This window comes from Amblyomma mixtum, chromosome 4, assembly GCF_055824585.1.
Source record: "Amblyomma mixtum isolate Tamu chromosome 4, ASM5582458v1, whole genome shotgun sequence".
NCBI lineage: Eukaryota > Metazoa > Arthropoda > Arachnida > Ixodida > Ixodidae > Amblyomma > Amblyomma mixtum.
The window spans coordinates 93759926-93777008 of NC_143015.1; the positions used below are offsets into that span (position 1 = coordinate 93759926).

At 47.8% G+C, this 17083-nt stretch overlaps 1 protein-coding gene across 1 annotated transcript in view; it reads left to right on the plus strand.

Annotated features, from left to right (window-relative positions):
- The window catches only part of LOC149347455 (uncharacterized), a 36202-nt gene that overhangs the window by 14403 nt on the left and 4716 nt on the right, over window positions 1–17083 (plus strand). The window contains exons 5-10 of the mRNA XM_089587127.1: window positions 185–351; window positions 3513–3613; window positions 6014–6109; window positions 9363–9469; window positions 13348–13483; window positions 14662–14722. Coding sequence (XP_089443253.1) covers window positions 185–351; window positions 3513–3613; window positions 6014–6109; window positions 9363–9469; window positions 13348–13483; window positions 14662–14722 — 668 coding nt within the window. The remainder of the gene's footprint in view (window positions 1–184; window positions 352–3512; window positions 3614–6013; window positions 6110–9362; window positions 9470–13347; window positions 13484–14661; window positions 14723–17083) is intronic.

Sequence of the window (17083 nt, forward strand, 5' to 3'; positions counted from 1 at the left end):
GGGGTTTCGCCTAAACATTTGACCAATAAGTGACTCGATTTGGGCGTGCCTGTATCTTTCTGTATGGTATCTTATGTGGGGGGGGGGGGGGGGGGGGGGGGTTCAGCGGGGGTGCATTTGGGACTTCGACGTTGGCTTTCCTCCGCGTTAGTTTGGTCTTCACTCTTGTTTGCACCCGATGCAGGTCGGAGATCTACATAGCCCCGTCGGGGGTGCAGAAGGAGCGGATAGCCCCGGAGGACCTGTTTGTGCAGGACCTGGAGGAGCGCTTCCTCTCGGGGCCTCCCCCCCACAAGAAGCTGCGCAAGAGCGAGTGTACCCCGCTCTTCATGAACGCCTATGCACTGCGCGGTGAGGGGGGGGGGGGGGGGCACATCATGGTCTCGATCAAAGTTTAGAGTGGATTCTCACTGATATGAATCTCACGGGACTGGAAACAATATTTCTACTGCCTGAAGTTGATACAGTCAAACCCCGTTACAACGAACTTCAGGGGACCGCGGGAAAACGTTCGTTATTCTGAAAGGTCGTTATAGTGGAAGCCCAAAACTTAGCCATAACAATAGCATTACAGTAATGCAAACGTCCTACCTTTGAAACAGTACCTCCTTGAACTCGTTTCTCACACAATGCACACGTGATCGTCGGACAAGGCACATTTATTTGAAATAGTCCGTGATCGTCTTCTGACGGGTGCAGCAGAGACTCTGCAGAACGAACGATTCCAGACCGTCCGCATTCTTATGCACGCCTTCGGTCGCTGTGCCGCTTTTGGCTATAAATGTGCGGAGTTTTCGCAAGCAGTCCAACGCATTTGTGGCCGACACGGACTCGTCGCGGTCTTGTCGTCGCTGCATTCCTCATCTTGAATCGCCGTGCCCTGGACGCTCTGCAGTATGTCACCAGTGGTAAGCTCCGCTGAGGTCCACGTCGCCTCGTCACACTGGACATAGTCGTCAAATGTGACTGAAGGATCGACGGCTAGCTGCTCGGCCACCTTGCTCCAAAGCTCGCTCGAACTGTCCTCCGCTGCCGGTTCATCGGTTTGTGGTTGGCCATCTGTGATCGTCAGGCCGGCCTTCTTCCAGCAGTTTTGGATGGTGGTGGACGTGACGCTCCACCATGCGCCTGTCAGCATTTCCGCAGCCTGTAGGACGTTGATGGCTGTCGAGCGTTGCAGGCGCAGGTTGATGAGCAGCCGCTAAACAAGGTGCTTCCAGAAGTGCGACTTCACGCTCCTTATTATTCCTTGGTCCAGTGGCTGAAGTACTGGCGTGCAGTTCGGCGGCAGATACTCGAGACGCACATTCGTGAGCCGTATGTTGACAATGTGCGCCGAGCAATTGTCGACAATCATCAAAATGTGCCTCCCCTCCTTCCTCATCTTCTCGTTTACCGTCAGCAGCCACTCGGAAAAGAGCTCGCGGGTCATCCAGGCACGCTGATTCGCCCTATAATGGCACGGCAGCGACACTACATTTTTCATGCAGCGCGGCTTCGAAAACCTCCCGATCACCAGAGGCTTCAACTTTTCAGTGCCATCTGCATTGCAGCAATACAGCACGGTGACGCGAAGCTTCGACTTTTTGCCGCCTCTGCACTGTTCTCCTTTAAAATGCATTGCCTTGTCCGGGAGCAGCTGATAAAAGCAGGCAGTCTCGTCTGCATTAAAAACATTAGCTGCTGCGTAAGACTTGACCATTTCGTGGAAGCTTTCCTCCCTTCACGTGGCTGCTGCTGCTTCATCTGCTGCCTTCTCCTCGCCAGACACAGACTGCCAGGTTACGCCGTTTCGTTGGCGAAAACGGTGGAGCCAGCCAGAAGACTCTTCGAAGCCGGTAGTAACCTCAAGAATTGCAGCGAACTGCCGCGCCTTCTCCTGCAGCAGTAGGCCTGACACGGGCACATTCTGTGCTCTCACGTCTTTAAACCAAGTCAGCACTGCTGCGTCAATATTCTGGAAATCGCCAAGCCGCAGTCGCTTCCTTGATGGGGTAAGCTGAGATTCTTGCTGGTGCCTAAAGATTTTCTCTTTATCTTTGAGAATCGTGGCGATCGTCGACCGCGCCACTCCACGTTCTTTAGCCACGACGGATTGCTTCTTCCCGTCTTCTATCTCGCGAAGAATGCCTACTTTCTCACTCAAAGAAAACTGCTTTCGCTTCTTCCGCGTGGTTGGAGTTGTTGAGCTCATGGCAACGCGATCGCCGGCACGCACTTCGAACACAATAAAAACCAGAAGAAAAACAAGATGGACAGGCCTGACACGGGTGACAGCACGCGAACAACTGAAAAAACAAGCAAGAAAAACGTGATGCGTACCGCTACGGAGAAGGAAAAAAAAAAGTCTCCGCCCGCATGTTTCTCCTCCCGCGCCATCTCAGGTTTTTGCGGGAAGCAAGTTGCAAGGCGCCTGCTCTTCGCGCTGCGTCGTCTGCTAGCTTGGAGCTCCAGCTGCCGTGACGGATACACTGAAATCTAAGAATCCTCGCATTTTTGGATATGAGTTCGTAGTACTGAGGTGTTGTTAAGACGACATGGAAATTAAATAACGATCGTTATTCTGAAATGTTCGTTATTCTGAACTTCGTAGTAGTGAAATATTTTTACATTTGAAACTATAAGCAGTCGGCGTGGGATTTCTTAAAAGTTCGTTAATCTGAAATGCTCGTTAATGTGGTGTTCGTTGTAACGGGTTTTGACTGTATATCGCCAAAAACTAACAAAATCCACGTGTGGAAGAACGGAAAATTTGCCCACGAAAAGGTGTATACAGGGTTGACAGGGTTTATTTTGACAGAGTTGACAGGATTGGGCAGTGAAATAGTGTTTGCTGAACACTTTGCTCAGCAAACCATACCTAGAAAGGGATCAAGCCTACTGTGCTCATTTATTTTGCGTGATCTCCCGCATGCATAAGGCAATCTATTACTCTGCTGGTTTTGGTTTAACATTTGTGCTGTGTGCAAGTTTGCTCAGAAGACCCCAACATCACAGCTGCAGCCCCAAACCACAGCGAACAGACACATTTTAAATGAGCCATAACTGAAGAAATCTTCCGTGCTTTGAGTTCAGCAAATGTTGTGTAAACCCTAGGTTGTTCAAGGCTACTTCAGATACCTGCATATCATGGCTCATACCTTGATTGCGCTCTGTACGCAGTGGAAACTGTTGAAAGGGTTTTTGAGGACAAATTAAAGTAGGCTTACTGAGTTTGATTTCTGCGTTCAAATGAAAACATGCTAATTTCGCCAAAGACAGAGCATTTATAAACTAGAAGAGGCCAGAAAATGAACTGTGGCTATTGCCTCCACCAGCCTTGTTTGCAGAGTGCAATGACCAATAAATGTGACTTTAGCTCTTGAACAAACACCAGCCTAACAGTGTAGTTAATTTTTGTTGAGGACAAGAATTAAACATAGTCGTCTTCAGTGTCCCTTTAACCTGCAATTCCTGCTTGGCAGTCCGTATTCAACGTTTTGATGTCGACATTCTTCCGCTGACTTGTGCAGGTGCGGGAGCGGTGATCCACACGCACTCCAAGGCAGCTGTGCTGGCCACCTTACTCTACCCGGGATCCGAGTTCCGCATCACCCACCAGGAGATGATCAAGGTTTGCCCCCTCTATTTCCACACTCAGAGGCAGTTTAAGTTTGCAGTGAAGCTCCGCCCACATACTGTTCCTGCCACATACTGTTCCTTTACGACAAAGGAATAGTCTGCCTTTGAAACACCTATTGTTACCTAAACAAGGGCTAATCGCGAGTTTCAGTTGCAAGTGCGATTAATTTTATGCGTTTCATTTCTATAATGCACTGATTTCATTTACAGTCAAGCCCACTTATAACAATACTGGTTATAACAGTATATCAGATATAACAACGGTCAGTCATGGCACCATCAGCGTTGCCATATGTTCTGTGGTAAAATAAACTGCTTACAGCAATGTTGTCAAGGCACGTTATTGGTTATAACAATTAAATCTGGTAATTGAGTGTCAACCATTATAGAAAGAAAAGAAGGAAATGCTGCAACCACACCATCAAAACCATGCTTACCACACAAAAGTGCGCACGTGTGGGGCTGACCAATGGACTAAGCTGGCGCAGCAACGCCACGAAAGCAAAAGAGGCAGGTGTCATCGCGTCAGGTGAGCTGCTGCATTGCTGTATTGGCTATACATGCCATGCGTACCCCCAGTCAGGCGGTGCAGTGCGCGTGCATGCAGGCAGCGCTGTTTTTCTCTTGTCAGCTGTCACCGCACCCTTGGCCTTGCATGCTTCTTGAATTTCCCATAAGAATCACTTCCGGAAAGCCGGCTTGATTCCTGTGACATGGAGGTGCGCGAAGCTCCCAGTGGAGCAGTGATGGCGGTGCTTTGGTCATTGGTGAACGGTAAACATTGTTCCTGTTCCGTGAAGTTTGAATTAACGAGTTTTTACAGGCATTAGAACAATCAAACCCCTCCGGGTATTTACTGTCAGTAAATGCTCTGAAGTTTGTCATCTTTTCTTTTTTTCGGCACAGCCCTGTTATAACAATTATTGGTTATAACAATGGTATTTCCATGGCACTTGAATATTGTTATAAGTGGGCTTGGCTGTACTACTGTGATTGTTTAGCGGAGTAATGCAGCACTGTGCAGGTCATGCGCTGTTGTTGCCAACTTCCATTTTTGCTTTGTATGGCAAGAGGCGTTACAGTGAAAGGTCAGGAATTCGACCCCCGTTAATTTGGAAATGCAGATATACTGAACTGCCTGTGTGGGCCTCGCCAACACCCACGTAAGCCTATGGCATCGTGCACCTAGTAATTCAAACACTGCAGGTCTTGCACTAGTCAATTCAAACGGACTCCCAAAGGGGGACAGTGTCCAGGTATGACCGGCCCAGCAAGCAATCATCCGAATGCTGACACAAGCCTGAATTCCACCCTGCACAGAGCCGCTGGCACTCTTCTGTGCCCATGACAGCAGACCTAAGGACAAACGGTTGGCCTCATCTCCAAAAACAGCCGGAATGCATAGTTTCGGTTTGGCTTTTCTGAGCTCCTTGCTAGATCGCAGCGACAGCAGCTCAACTGACCAGGATCAGTCAGCCAACCGACCACAGCTAGGCACTGTGTTTGGTTGCTAATTTGCGCATCGATCTTCTATGCTTTCCCTTTTTTACTCTCGCCACTTCGGTGCTGTTCAGCAGTGCACCGAAACTGCACCCTCATCACGTGCTGTTCACCATTTGTGTGGCGAAGTCTCCTCACAGGTGAAGCTGCCATTTCCGTTGTGAGGGGTGTGAAGCAGTAACGATGAAGCTCCATTGCTACCATATCGCACCACTAAGAAGCCTCTTATGATTGTGGAGCATTTCTGCTTTGATGCTCCATACAATCTACTCACAATGAAGTATTGATGGAAATGAGGAAGATAGTCATTGTCGCACTGTTCTCATCTCAGAAACAGGCAGCCAGTTGCCCAGCCTTTCACCCAACAAATTTACCGGAACGCAAGAAGCACTTGCCAGTTTCTTTGGGCTGATTCGATAATTCGAACTTTTGGATAATTTATGCTTATGGTTTATTGGGGTTTAACGTTCCAAAGCAACTCAGGCTGTGAGAGACGCTGTAGTGGAGGGCTCCGGAAATTTCGACCACCTGGGGTTCTTTAACGTGCACTGACATCGCACAGCACACGGGCCTCTAGAATGTCGCCTCCATCGAAATTCAATCGCCGGGATCGGACCCGCATCTTTCGGGTCAGCAGCCGAGTACCATAACCACTGACCCACCGTGGCGGCGACATTTTCTCCGGTCCCTTGGCTCAAATTAACGAGCTGTTACTGCAGTGCTAGCGCACCGTACATCTTGGTAACTGAAGCCGACTATAGTTGTCTTGCCTTGCCTTTTCACGGCACCGTATTGGATTGCTGCCAAGCCAAAGGCTAAGCCAAGATTAAGAGGAGATGTGAGAACATCATTTTTTTATTTCATGCTTTTTTTTCTCTCTCTCCCTTTGCAGGGCATCAAGAAGGGCCAGTCTGGTGTGAGCTACCGGTACGACGAAGAGCTGGTGGTGCCCATCATCGAGAACACGCCCTTCGAGCGGGACCTCAAGGTGCGTGGCTTCTCCCTGAATTTTCTTGCTTCCCACCCTCGGTGCTGTATCCTACCGGTACTCACCTCTGGGGCAGAAATGTGGAGGCTAACAAAGAGGGTTCAGCTTAAGTTAAAGACAACGCAGCGAGCTATGGAAAGAAAAATGATAGGTGTAACGTTAAGAGATCGGAAGAGGGCGGAGTGGGTGAGGGAACAAACACGGGTTGATGACATCCTAGTTGAAATCAAGAAGAATAAATGGGCTTGGGCAGGGCATGTAATGCGAAGGCAAGGTAACCGCTGGTCCTCAAGGGTAACGGAGTGGATTCCAAGAGAAGGCGAACGTAGCAGGGGGCGGCAGAAAGTTAGGTGGGCGGATGAGATCAAGAAGTTTGCGGGGACACAGTGGCCGCAACTGGCAAAGGACAGGGTTAGTGGGAGAGACATGGGAGAGGCCTTTGCCCTGCAGTGGGCGCAGTCAGGCTGATGAGGTTGATGACCCTCAATGCTAGGAGGGGACTCGAATAACCTGGTAGCAAACCATGAGAGCACCCACTTCCTGGGTCTGACTGGAGCACACAGGCAACGGTTCGAAACTGCTTAAGCCCTGTTTCGTATCTTTCTTGCAGCCTGTGCCCACCTGGGAGCGTTCTTTGTATACTGGAAGTTAGTATGGAAGTTACCTTTATTGAACTCCCTTTTAGTACATGGGTTCCCAGTCTTCTCATCCTCTGGGATGCTGTTGACTTTCAAAAGGTTCCGACTCCTGAGGAACATGGCACGTTGTTACTTGTGTCTATTCCTGTCTCACATGACTCTGAATACAGGAAAGAAGATGCATAGCCTGCTAAAAAAAGAATGGCCAAAGTCAGTCAGTAATGACTGGCTTTATGGTGGAATAGTCTGCGCTTAGCTGTTACAGTATGGTTAGTTACCAAATAAAACGGATGCCGGAAATGGAAGGTTTGTAGGCATGCATGAACTTAGGTGATTATGAAACCCAAAAGGCGATCCAGTGGTTGTGAGGCTTCTGCGGAGCTCAGTTTAAGAAACCCTCATGTGGATAATGGGCATGTTTCTTGAGAACCATTGCTGTGCCATTAGTGGTGAGCGTGATGAGTGTGCCAACAGTGATCTGCCCTTCTCGTAAGGCACATTCTAGCAACAGCTGGGCTGATGGAATACACTGATGGAATACACGTGTTTAGGAACTATAAGTAGCAGCGTAAAAGTTGTGTTTCTGCTGCTACACTCGCATTAGTGGCACATGCAAACTCCAGTATATGCCTAGAATGGTGACGTAGCTGCTGCATGCACTAAGCTGTTATGGGTTGTAGGGGTGCACGGATGACGACGACAATGACGGTGCCATGATTTCACTGAACGTGCTTTATACAGCTCTAGCTGTGTAAAAGAAAGAAAGAGGATTCTTTGTAAATATTTTGTCTTTTTTTTTTCCCTCCTGTTCATGCACAATTCTTCTTTCTTCTTATCCTTTCTAAAATAAATCTTGCTACCATTGTGTCCTGCCATCCTTACAGGATGCATCTGTGCATATCTAATGTACCGTCGCACTCAATATGAGCTGCAACGCAAAAGGTCTGGTAGATGCTCAGTTCTTGAAGCAGCATGAGCCCAGCCATGCTGGAAATTGATGTGCAGTTGGCTGTCGATGCAAGGGACAAAGCACACTAAATGTTTATGCAAGTTGAGTGCACTGTGAGATGCGTTGATTTACTTTAAAGCCTAAACCTCAGCTGCTTCACTCCGGAGGTGTTATAAGTCATATTGAGCACAATAGTTAATGTGCACTAATGTCTGTGTTTGTGGTTATGGCGGTCGTGCACAGGTTTCTTTGTGAGCACGGCAGCAATCAAAGACCCGAGGTTGTCCTAAAATGAAGAGCGCTTATGCCCTTAGAAAAATGAAACATAGCAATGCAAAAGAATATTGAAAAGAGAAAGCGAGAAAAAAAAAACACTGGGAAGGAACTGTCTGGTGCATATTTATTAATGCGAAACTATTAGGTGGCTCATCGACATGAAAACCTGGCATTGCCCAAAAAGTGATGGCGTTGCAAGCTCGCAATTGGTCGAAATGATGAGAGGTCATCAAAGGCAGAAAATTACAAAATGTTAACCAATATGTTATTACTAGTTCTTATAACTGCACCAAGTAAAAAGGAATAGAATGCAATTAGACTGGAATTAGAATGGAATTGAACAGAATTATGATGTCATTGGAATAGAATTGCGATGCTTTTGCGTTACTCGCACATAATTTCTTCAACAGGGAAACTGCATAGGTTTTAGAAATCAACGAGCTTAAAAGGGTCTATTGTGTGAAACTTGCGGATAAAGCATGCGAAGTCCTTTAGGGCTTGCACTTGAAATAGCGAAGTAATCGCCGATTAAAATCCGGACGTCCTTCAAGCTTCTCCACAGCGCACAACGCCAAATGGGGGGCACGTAATGACGTCATCGAAGCTATCGGTACATTTCCAACGCGCAAACGCCTGCTTTGGAGGAAAAAACCAACGTTACAGAAGGCAAACCCTGCCGAGAGTTGTTTGGCAGCATCTAACAAGTCAAGGCAGGGTGCGGCTGATGACAGTGATAATTTGAAATCATACCTTCCATGATGTCACGCTAAATTTTCCTGCACTCCTCTGGTGCATTGAGGAGAAGCGCGAAACTCGATCGCCGATTACGTCGCTATTTTAAATGCTAGTGCAAAAACACTTGGCATGCTTTATCTACATACTACACAGATTTGAATCCTCTGTCTCTCATATCTCGGTGGACACCTGAACCGTGCCGTCGTAAGGGAAGGGGTGGAGGTGGGAGTGAAAGAAGAGAGAGAGAAAGAGGTGCCGTAGGGGAGGTCTCCTCAATAATTTCGACCACCTGGGGGTATTTAATGTGCACTGACATCGCACAGCACACGGGCGCCTCTTGCGTATGAAAGCGACCTCAGTGGTCGGGTTTGAACCCGGGTACTCCGGATTGGTAGACGAGCGCCTTACCACTAAGCCACCGCGGCGGATACAAATTTAGTTATCTCATCAATAAATGCATCTTTTGGGGCCAAACGCTGTATACATTTGATGATATTTGTATGGAATTGCTACAGTAGCCCAGATTCAGCATTGTTGTCGACATTTGCTGCAAGTTGTCTTCTCGAAGAGATCTTGCTCGAGCTGTTCTCAGACCTCTGAGCGTTCCCGAGGGCTGAGGTTGGTCTGCTCCCCTGTTCTTGCGTGGTGTGCACAGGCGAGCATGCGGGCGGCCATGGAGCAGTATCCGGACACCTGTGCTGTGCTGGTCCGGAGGCACGGCGTGTACGTGTGGGGGGACTCCTGGCAGCGTGCCAAGACCATGTGAGTGCCGAACATGCAGTCGGGCAAAAGCTGGCTGGCCGAAATATACCCGCTTGTCTGTTTTGTTTTCCTTTTTGCTTTCCTCATTGGGAGCGCGTAGAAGCGGGAAAAAGAAAGCATTTGTTATGTGACTGCTGAAGCAGCTCTTCTCTGAGTGTATGGCGGTACCAGGTTTTCAAGTTCCCTGAACGTGAAAGGAGTAGGCATGTGCAAATATTCGATAATTTCGAATCTTCTGCGCTTGAAATTCACTAAACAGGCATGACAGCACCAACACAAAGGGGAGCGAACGCGAGACACATGGAGATATGGGTGCCTTTTTCCAATGCCTGATGCGGGGTGGTATTCAGTGGGGCTTTCAGACCCCCAAGCGATTTGGCGAGCTCGAGATTGGGAGCAAAAATACCCAAAGATTCCTTACACCAAGCTGGCGCTTAAACATTTGCGTCACTCACTCTAACCGTCCTGCATGAAAGTTTTTTTTAACCTCACATAAAAAACACGCACCTGGCCTTCAGGGTAGGTGTTCAGCATGTTCGCTTTATCTCAGTACGATTGGCCGGTGCCGTTGATCATCGCAGAATTGTCGGATCACGTCGTGATACAGCAAACAACTTTTGAAGCTAACGGTGCTAAACGCGAGTGGCATGAGAGCGGGTGACCTTGTGCTTTTGTTCCTGTCGGGTGGGCAAGAAAAATCTCTTAACATTTTTTTCCCCATGTAATTAACCCTCTCCCCAAAATGATGCCCACTTTTTTTGCAAAAAAGTAGGTTCACTACGCAAGTAAATACGATTTCTTTCTTTTGTGGGGGCACTTCTGTTAACATTAACTTCTGATAAGCCAAACAAAATTTCTGGTCCCTTCAAATTTCTCTTAAAGAGAAAGTTGCTAGGCTTTAACCAGTTCTAGAACCAAGTTCTGTTTGGTAGTGAGCATGACAGGTCCACACACTGTCCAGTGGTCCGATGTAAGCAAACCAATGTTGTTCATGTGTGGCACTTCGTTTCGCCCGTTTTGGGCTCTTAGTGCACTTTGCAACATCTGAGACCATGTGCCCACACAAGTGCTGCAACAGTACCAGCTATGAACGTGGCAAAGGTGGTCAGTGATGGCAAAGATGCCAAGAAATGAATGCTTCTGAAATGAAGTACGCATTGTTGCTCATTGTTGGCCCACCATTGCGATCTGTGGATTGATTGTGCTGAACTGTGAAGTATTTGAATGGCTTTTTCCAAGCAAACTTTCGATTGATAATAGAACTTACTTCAATATTAGGCTTGATTTATTACTGCTTCACTTTGTGTTTTTACTCATTGTTGCTACGCCTAGCGTCATCTGTCGGAATGCATGCTCACTACTCAACAATCATGAATTTGGTCATGTGACAGCAGGGCGTCTGGATGTCCGTCGTAAATGCCGATGGCCATTGACTCATTGGGCACTGAGACTGTTGGGCACTGAGACTGCCCACGTGGCAGGGAGATTACAGACATCAGATCTCTTGCGTCCTATAAAGCTTGCTACCTGACTCAAAGTTGATGCATCCTGTTACAACGGCTTACCTGATCAGCCCTTTTTGTCGACACCTGGTGAAGCAAACCATTTCATCATACAAATACTTAGGCGTCACGCTGTGTAACAACTTATCATGGACTACACACGTTACTAACATCATTTCCTCGGCTAATAAAACTCTCGGATTCTTACGACGTCATCTTTGCCACGCCCCACAACAGGTAAAATTACTAGCATATAAATCTCTTGCCAGGTCAAAGTTAGATTACCGTATTTACTCGCATAATAGGCGCACTCGCATAATAGGCGCACCCCGAACTTTGCACTGTGATCAGTACTGTATTTACACGATTTCAAGACGACGCCTTGCCGCTCCCCGCCCCCCAATCTTTATTTTAACAGTTTTTGCTGAACTGACTACTAGTCCCTACTAGTTAGTGCTGCTGCCGTCGCAGCTGCTGCGGACCCACAGCACGTACAACGACATCGCGTAGAACAGCCGCACACAGTTTTCAGGGATGCTCACTTTAAACGTCTGTTCGGAAAGCTTCATCTCCAGCCGGAAACGTTCCCGACTTAGGCCCGCGAAAACCTTTGCGCTTGGAGTCGCGTACGAAAATCGAGTACGCCGCAGTCGCAACTGCCGCACTTCTCGGCCACGTCGAATTTCCAACCTGCCGCTCGCTTGCCGTGTTCGAGAGCAAACTCCCAGCCGAGTAGCTATTAAGGTGCTTGCCGGTCGAGCTAAAACAGCAGCGCTCGGCGACAAAGCCACAAACCACGATGAACTAACGCGCTACCGCAGATCCCGGCACTTGATAGCAACAAAAAAAGCTGGAGCTGGAGATGCTGATGGCGATATGGATAGCGAAAGCTCGCGGCGGAGGAAAACGTTGATGATGACCTTGGCCTCGGGTGCCCTCCGTGGGTGGCGTCTGGAAGCTCCTGTGCGCGTGTGTGGCCTCCGCGATCAAGCGCCCGTTGCGCGCAGCCTGTGCCGATCACGGAGGCCTCGGCGCGTGCATTTCGAAGGCGATTCCCGCGTGGGTCGTGGAAAGTTTCGGTGCGGCCCTTACATGGATCTTTTCTTTTTAATATTTTCTTCGGGAAAACGGGGTGCGGCCCGTACAGGAGTGCGTTTATGTGGTATGTTCAATTTTGCGCGTCGAAAAATTTCCGGAAATTTTACCCCGCGTCATAGGCGCACCCCGAACTTTGAGCCGGATTTTCTGGAAAAAAAGTGCGCCTATTATGCGAGTAAATACGGTATGCATCGCCAGTCTGGAACCCTCATCAAGTTTACCTTATCGATTCGCTCGAGTCACTTCAAAACAGAGCAGCCAGATTCATTCATTCATCCTATTCGTATGACATCAGTGTGACATCTTTAAAAGCGGAATCCAGTTTAGCGCCCCTTTCACTTCGTCGTCGTATTTCTAGCCTCTGCCTATGCCATAAATTTTTCCATAGTTCGCTGCGCTGCGCTCCCTACATTGCCCCGCCAGCCGGCATATCCCACCACATCCGTCATCCTTTCCAAGTGTTTCGCCCCCGTGCCCGTACTGTTACCTGTGCCGCTCCTTTTTTCACCATGTTTCTGTAGACTGGAACGACCTCTCTAATGACATCGCTACCATCTCATGCCCGTCCACATTCGCCGAAGCTGTTACCAACCTTTTTTCAACATAACACTTGTTCAATTGACTGTTTTGTACCCACCCCTTATGTAATACACCAGTGGGTCTTTAAGGTATTAAAATGAAATGAAATGAAACAACACGCATTGATGTGTTCCATCTCTCCGTGTTCTCTGGAAAGAAAAAAAAAATAACGCTATGACATGAAGCTGTGCCGCACAGAATAGAGAGTGTAAATGTGCTCTGTATTATACTTGGGCCTAGTCTCTGCAGCCATGTGTTCAGACCGAAGCAAAGCGATGGTGCTGTGCTGTGTCTCTACTGCTGCACTGCGTAGCTGCAGTGATGAGAGGCTTGTTTCATGCGCAGACAAAAGTGGCATCGGTACTGTCATGCACGAGCACTGCATTCGTGTTTAATATCTAGTGTGGCAGCTGGGAATTCTTGAGCATGCGAGGGAAGGAGGTACAAGAGCGGCTCTTCATGACATACATCATTTCTCCGAGACCAGAGCTGCTTTCTTAACTCAATCAACGTATAAACAAGTTTTCTACCCTGCACAGCTGTGTTTTATTCCGCAGCGTGCCGCAGCTGTGCAGGCTGTGCATGCTGTGATGTTCTGTAATCGTATTTTTCCTCCTGTCCTTCTCGTTGACTGAAGCCAGACCGGACCCTGTCCAGATGAACTTACAGGTGTGGGTCTTGGGGTGGTGGTGGTTGCAGGTGTGAGTGCTACGACTACCTCTTTGATGTGGCAGTACAGATGAAGCAGCTGGGGCTCGACCCAACACTGCCACCTTCATCGCCGATGCAGCAGCAGCCGAGCGGAGCAGCCACCGCACTGGCCGAAGCTGTGCAGGCAAGTCTCTCTCTCGCAGCACCGTCCAGTCTGAATATTGCGCCGTGATACCTCAGTTCAGTTAAACCTTAATTCCAGTACAACCTCAACTCAGTTAAACCACAGTTCACTTGAATCACAATTCAGTAAAACCTCAGTTCAGTTAAACCTCAGTTCACGTAAACCTTAATTGCAGTGCAACCTCAACTCAGCTAAGCCACAATTCAGTACAACCTCCATTCAGTTAAACCTCAGTTCAGTTACATCTTAGTTCAGTTAAATCTGTATATAATGAACCCTCACGTAGGAAATTCCTCGTCGTTACGAAGTTTCTCAATTTGCCAATGTCAACGCTATTGAAGCACGTTTATTTGTGACCTCCACATAACAAAGGTGTTGTGTCAACTGACCCTTATGTAACGAACTTGCTTTCCTGAGTATCTGTTAGCTAGTGCTGCATCATTTGAAATATAGCCGGACCAAGCGAAAGTTTCGTGATGGTAAAACACGAACCACCATCCAGGGAACATCTATGGTCGCAAGGAGAGAACCCAGTTGACACAATGCGCCGTGATCCAACACGATTGACGCCTGTCCGTGGCAGACGCAGCTGTCTCCACAGCTTCTGTTTGTGTTGCATCACATGAAGTGGAACTACAACAATTCATGTTCAAAGGTGGAGGAAAACAACATTACGTGGGCTAGAGGGCGCATGACAAGCAATGCACGCTCATCGCTGCAGCTTGGTTGTTCATGTGATTCTAATGCTGACAGTCGACTGACTATAATTCATAATGGTGACAGTAGTTTAGGGGAGCTTACTGTAAATGTTTGCGAGATGACTTCAGCCATAGAAAACTAGGCCAGTTTTGCATTCTACTGCACTTTGTATACGTGTACAGTAATACTGTAGAATTAATCCTGTCATGTACAGAGTCCTGAGCACTGTGACAGTCTGTGCAGCCCAGAGGTGATGGTGCTTTCCATGAGCACCATGTAGTATTATTGGTGGATTGTGCTTTACAATCTTGCACCAGTTAGGAAGCATCATTGCTGTTGTACTCACTTAGAGTTCTAGTTTTCATTTCTTTGCACACAAATCTATAATGGCATTGAAACACTGTACTCTACCTTATGGCACTGTGCCCACTTCAGATCTTTCTGCCTGTGATGGCTCAGTTGGCGACTCTGGTTTGCAGGTTGCCACGGCAACGGAAGGGGAGCCATCAGCTCCGGTCGACCCACCTGCTACCCTCGCCGGTAAGAGCGGACTGCTGGAGTAGCCACTCCATGTTGGAGTGCTGTTTGATCTGCCCTGTCCAAGCTCTTTGTTTCTGGAGCATTGATTGTTTTTGCATGATCCTTAGACCGATTCTGTAGACTCATAACCTCAAGGGACAAGATGTCTCTGTTTCAGTTATCACAAGTTTGCCTTGATATAATCCAAAATGAAATATGATTACATGTATGGATATCTATATACCTTTTCTCTATTTGAATTCAGCTATAATCATTCAGCCCCACCATGGTGGCTCAGTTGTTAGGCTGCTCGACTGTTGTGCCGAAGGATGTAGGTTCAATCTCAACTGTGGTGGCATATGTCGATGGAGGCAAAATGCAAGGCACTTGTGTTTTGTGCGATGTTGGTGCACATCCAAGAACCACAAGGGGTCACAGATAAACAATTAGGCCACAGTCGTGCACCATAGCTCCCCTCATAACTCATATGTTGCTTTGGGACGTTAAACCTTATACATACTAGTACCATACCATACTTATATATAGTTGTTAGCACTACGTAAAAAATGGGTGAAATCTACTGATTCGTTATTTCAACCACGAGTCTCCAAGTGGTTGTGTGGCGAAGAAAAAAGAAAGTTACCAGTGATGTGCTTGCATCCCAGTTGAGTAAAACTACTTCAGTTAGGACTTATAACAAACTGGAGAAAATGTCTGAATTTTCCGAAAGTCAAATTATCAAATGCCCATCAAACCTCCCCTGTGAAGCTACTTGCAACCCCAAAAAACGTCCCAAACATGCAGCCCCCCTGAGTAGTGTTTCAGTGGTTATGGTGCTTCGCTGCTGACCCGAAAGACGCGGGTTCGATCCCGGCCGCCGCGGCTGAATTTCTTGAAGGCGAAATTCTAGAGGCCCGTGTACTGTGCGATGCCAGTGCACGTTACAGAACCCCAGGTGGTCGAAATTATCCAGAGCCCACCATTGCTGCATCCCTGTCTAGTCCACGTGCAGGTTCAGGTCATTAAATCGCACATACCATCGGGTCATTAAAGGGGCTCTGAAAGGGGGCTCTGATAAAATTGCGGTATTCCTGGGATGGTAAAGCACCCTGCTTCACGAATATTGTACAGCAAAAATTTTTTTGATGCACTTCATAGAAGGCAAGTTATCTGTAGTCAAACCTTGAATTTCAATAAGGGAGTAATTACTCATTGGCATCCACCCGAACGCAGCGATACGGCTACAAAGGAAAGCTGTACAGCTTTCTCAGAAACTTCGTAGTTAAAGAAAAATTCGTCCTGGTCCGGGGTTCGAACCCCGGACCACCGCTACACCGGAGCGGTCGCTCTACCAACTGAGCTAACCGGGACGGCAAGCTTATGGTAGGGCGAGAGCGAAGTGATCAATAACTCGAAGTGGGAACAGTGTTGGTCAAATGTTTTAGGGGAATCCCCCAAGGTGGAGTAGATTTGTAATAAGCCATATGGCTGTGCTTTGTAGCCGTAAGGCTGCGCTCGGGTGGATGTCAGTGAGTAATTACTCCCTTATTACAAATCTACTCCACCTTGGGGGATTCCCCTAAAACATTTGGCCACCTTGAATTTCAGCGTCTTCGCATCTTACCCTCTCCTCTCGTCACTTTCTGCACGCTGGATGGTCGGCACTGCTCCGCCGTCCCCACCTTGGAAGACAGGGTGTCCTGACAAACCGGAGCTACGCCGTGTATTGGCCACATCTATGGTAGCTGCCTGTCGTCTGAAAGAATCTAACCACTAGCCACCTCTCAACTTGTATACACAGGTTGCGAGTGACAGAGGAGGGTGCGAGCATGAAAAAGTTACCCAGAAAGGGCTCGCCAACTTTTGCGTGTGTTTGTGGGTCCTGCTCTGCATGTAGAAATGTATTAGTATTTGGCTCAGGTGTTCGTGACAACACAGTGCAGTGATTGAGCTAGTTGACTTGCTCTCCTGGGAAGATGTTTCAGAGCACCTTTAAACCCCACCTACCATCGGGGCATTAAGCCTCGCATACCGTATTGTACCTACCGTATTTTCCGGTGTATAAGATGCGGCTTTTTTTTTAAAATCTTGCTGGTGGGTGCGTCTTATATGCAAATTTTAAATTTTTTTTTCCGAGTTCAAAAATTACTCAGGTTCATGCTAAAGGTTTTTTCAGCAAAAGACTATCACTGCCAATAATCCGGTTGTAACACGGTTAATACTTCAATACGGGGACTGCCGTGTGCCACTTTTTTTAGGTGAACTTTATCATGATACGGCGGTGATGACGACTTCCGGGATCACAAACGCGCGGCCGTTTCAGAGGCCCCAAGCAAAAGTAATGTGAAATGCCAAAAGATGGCGACAGTCGCGCTTCTTGCC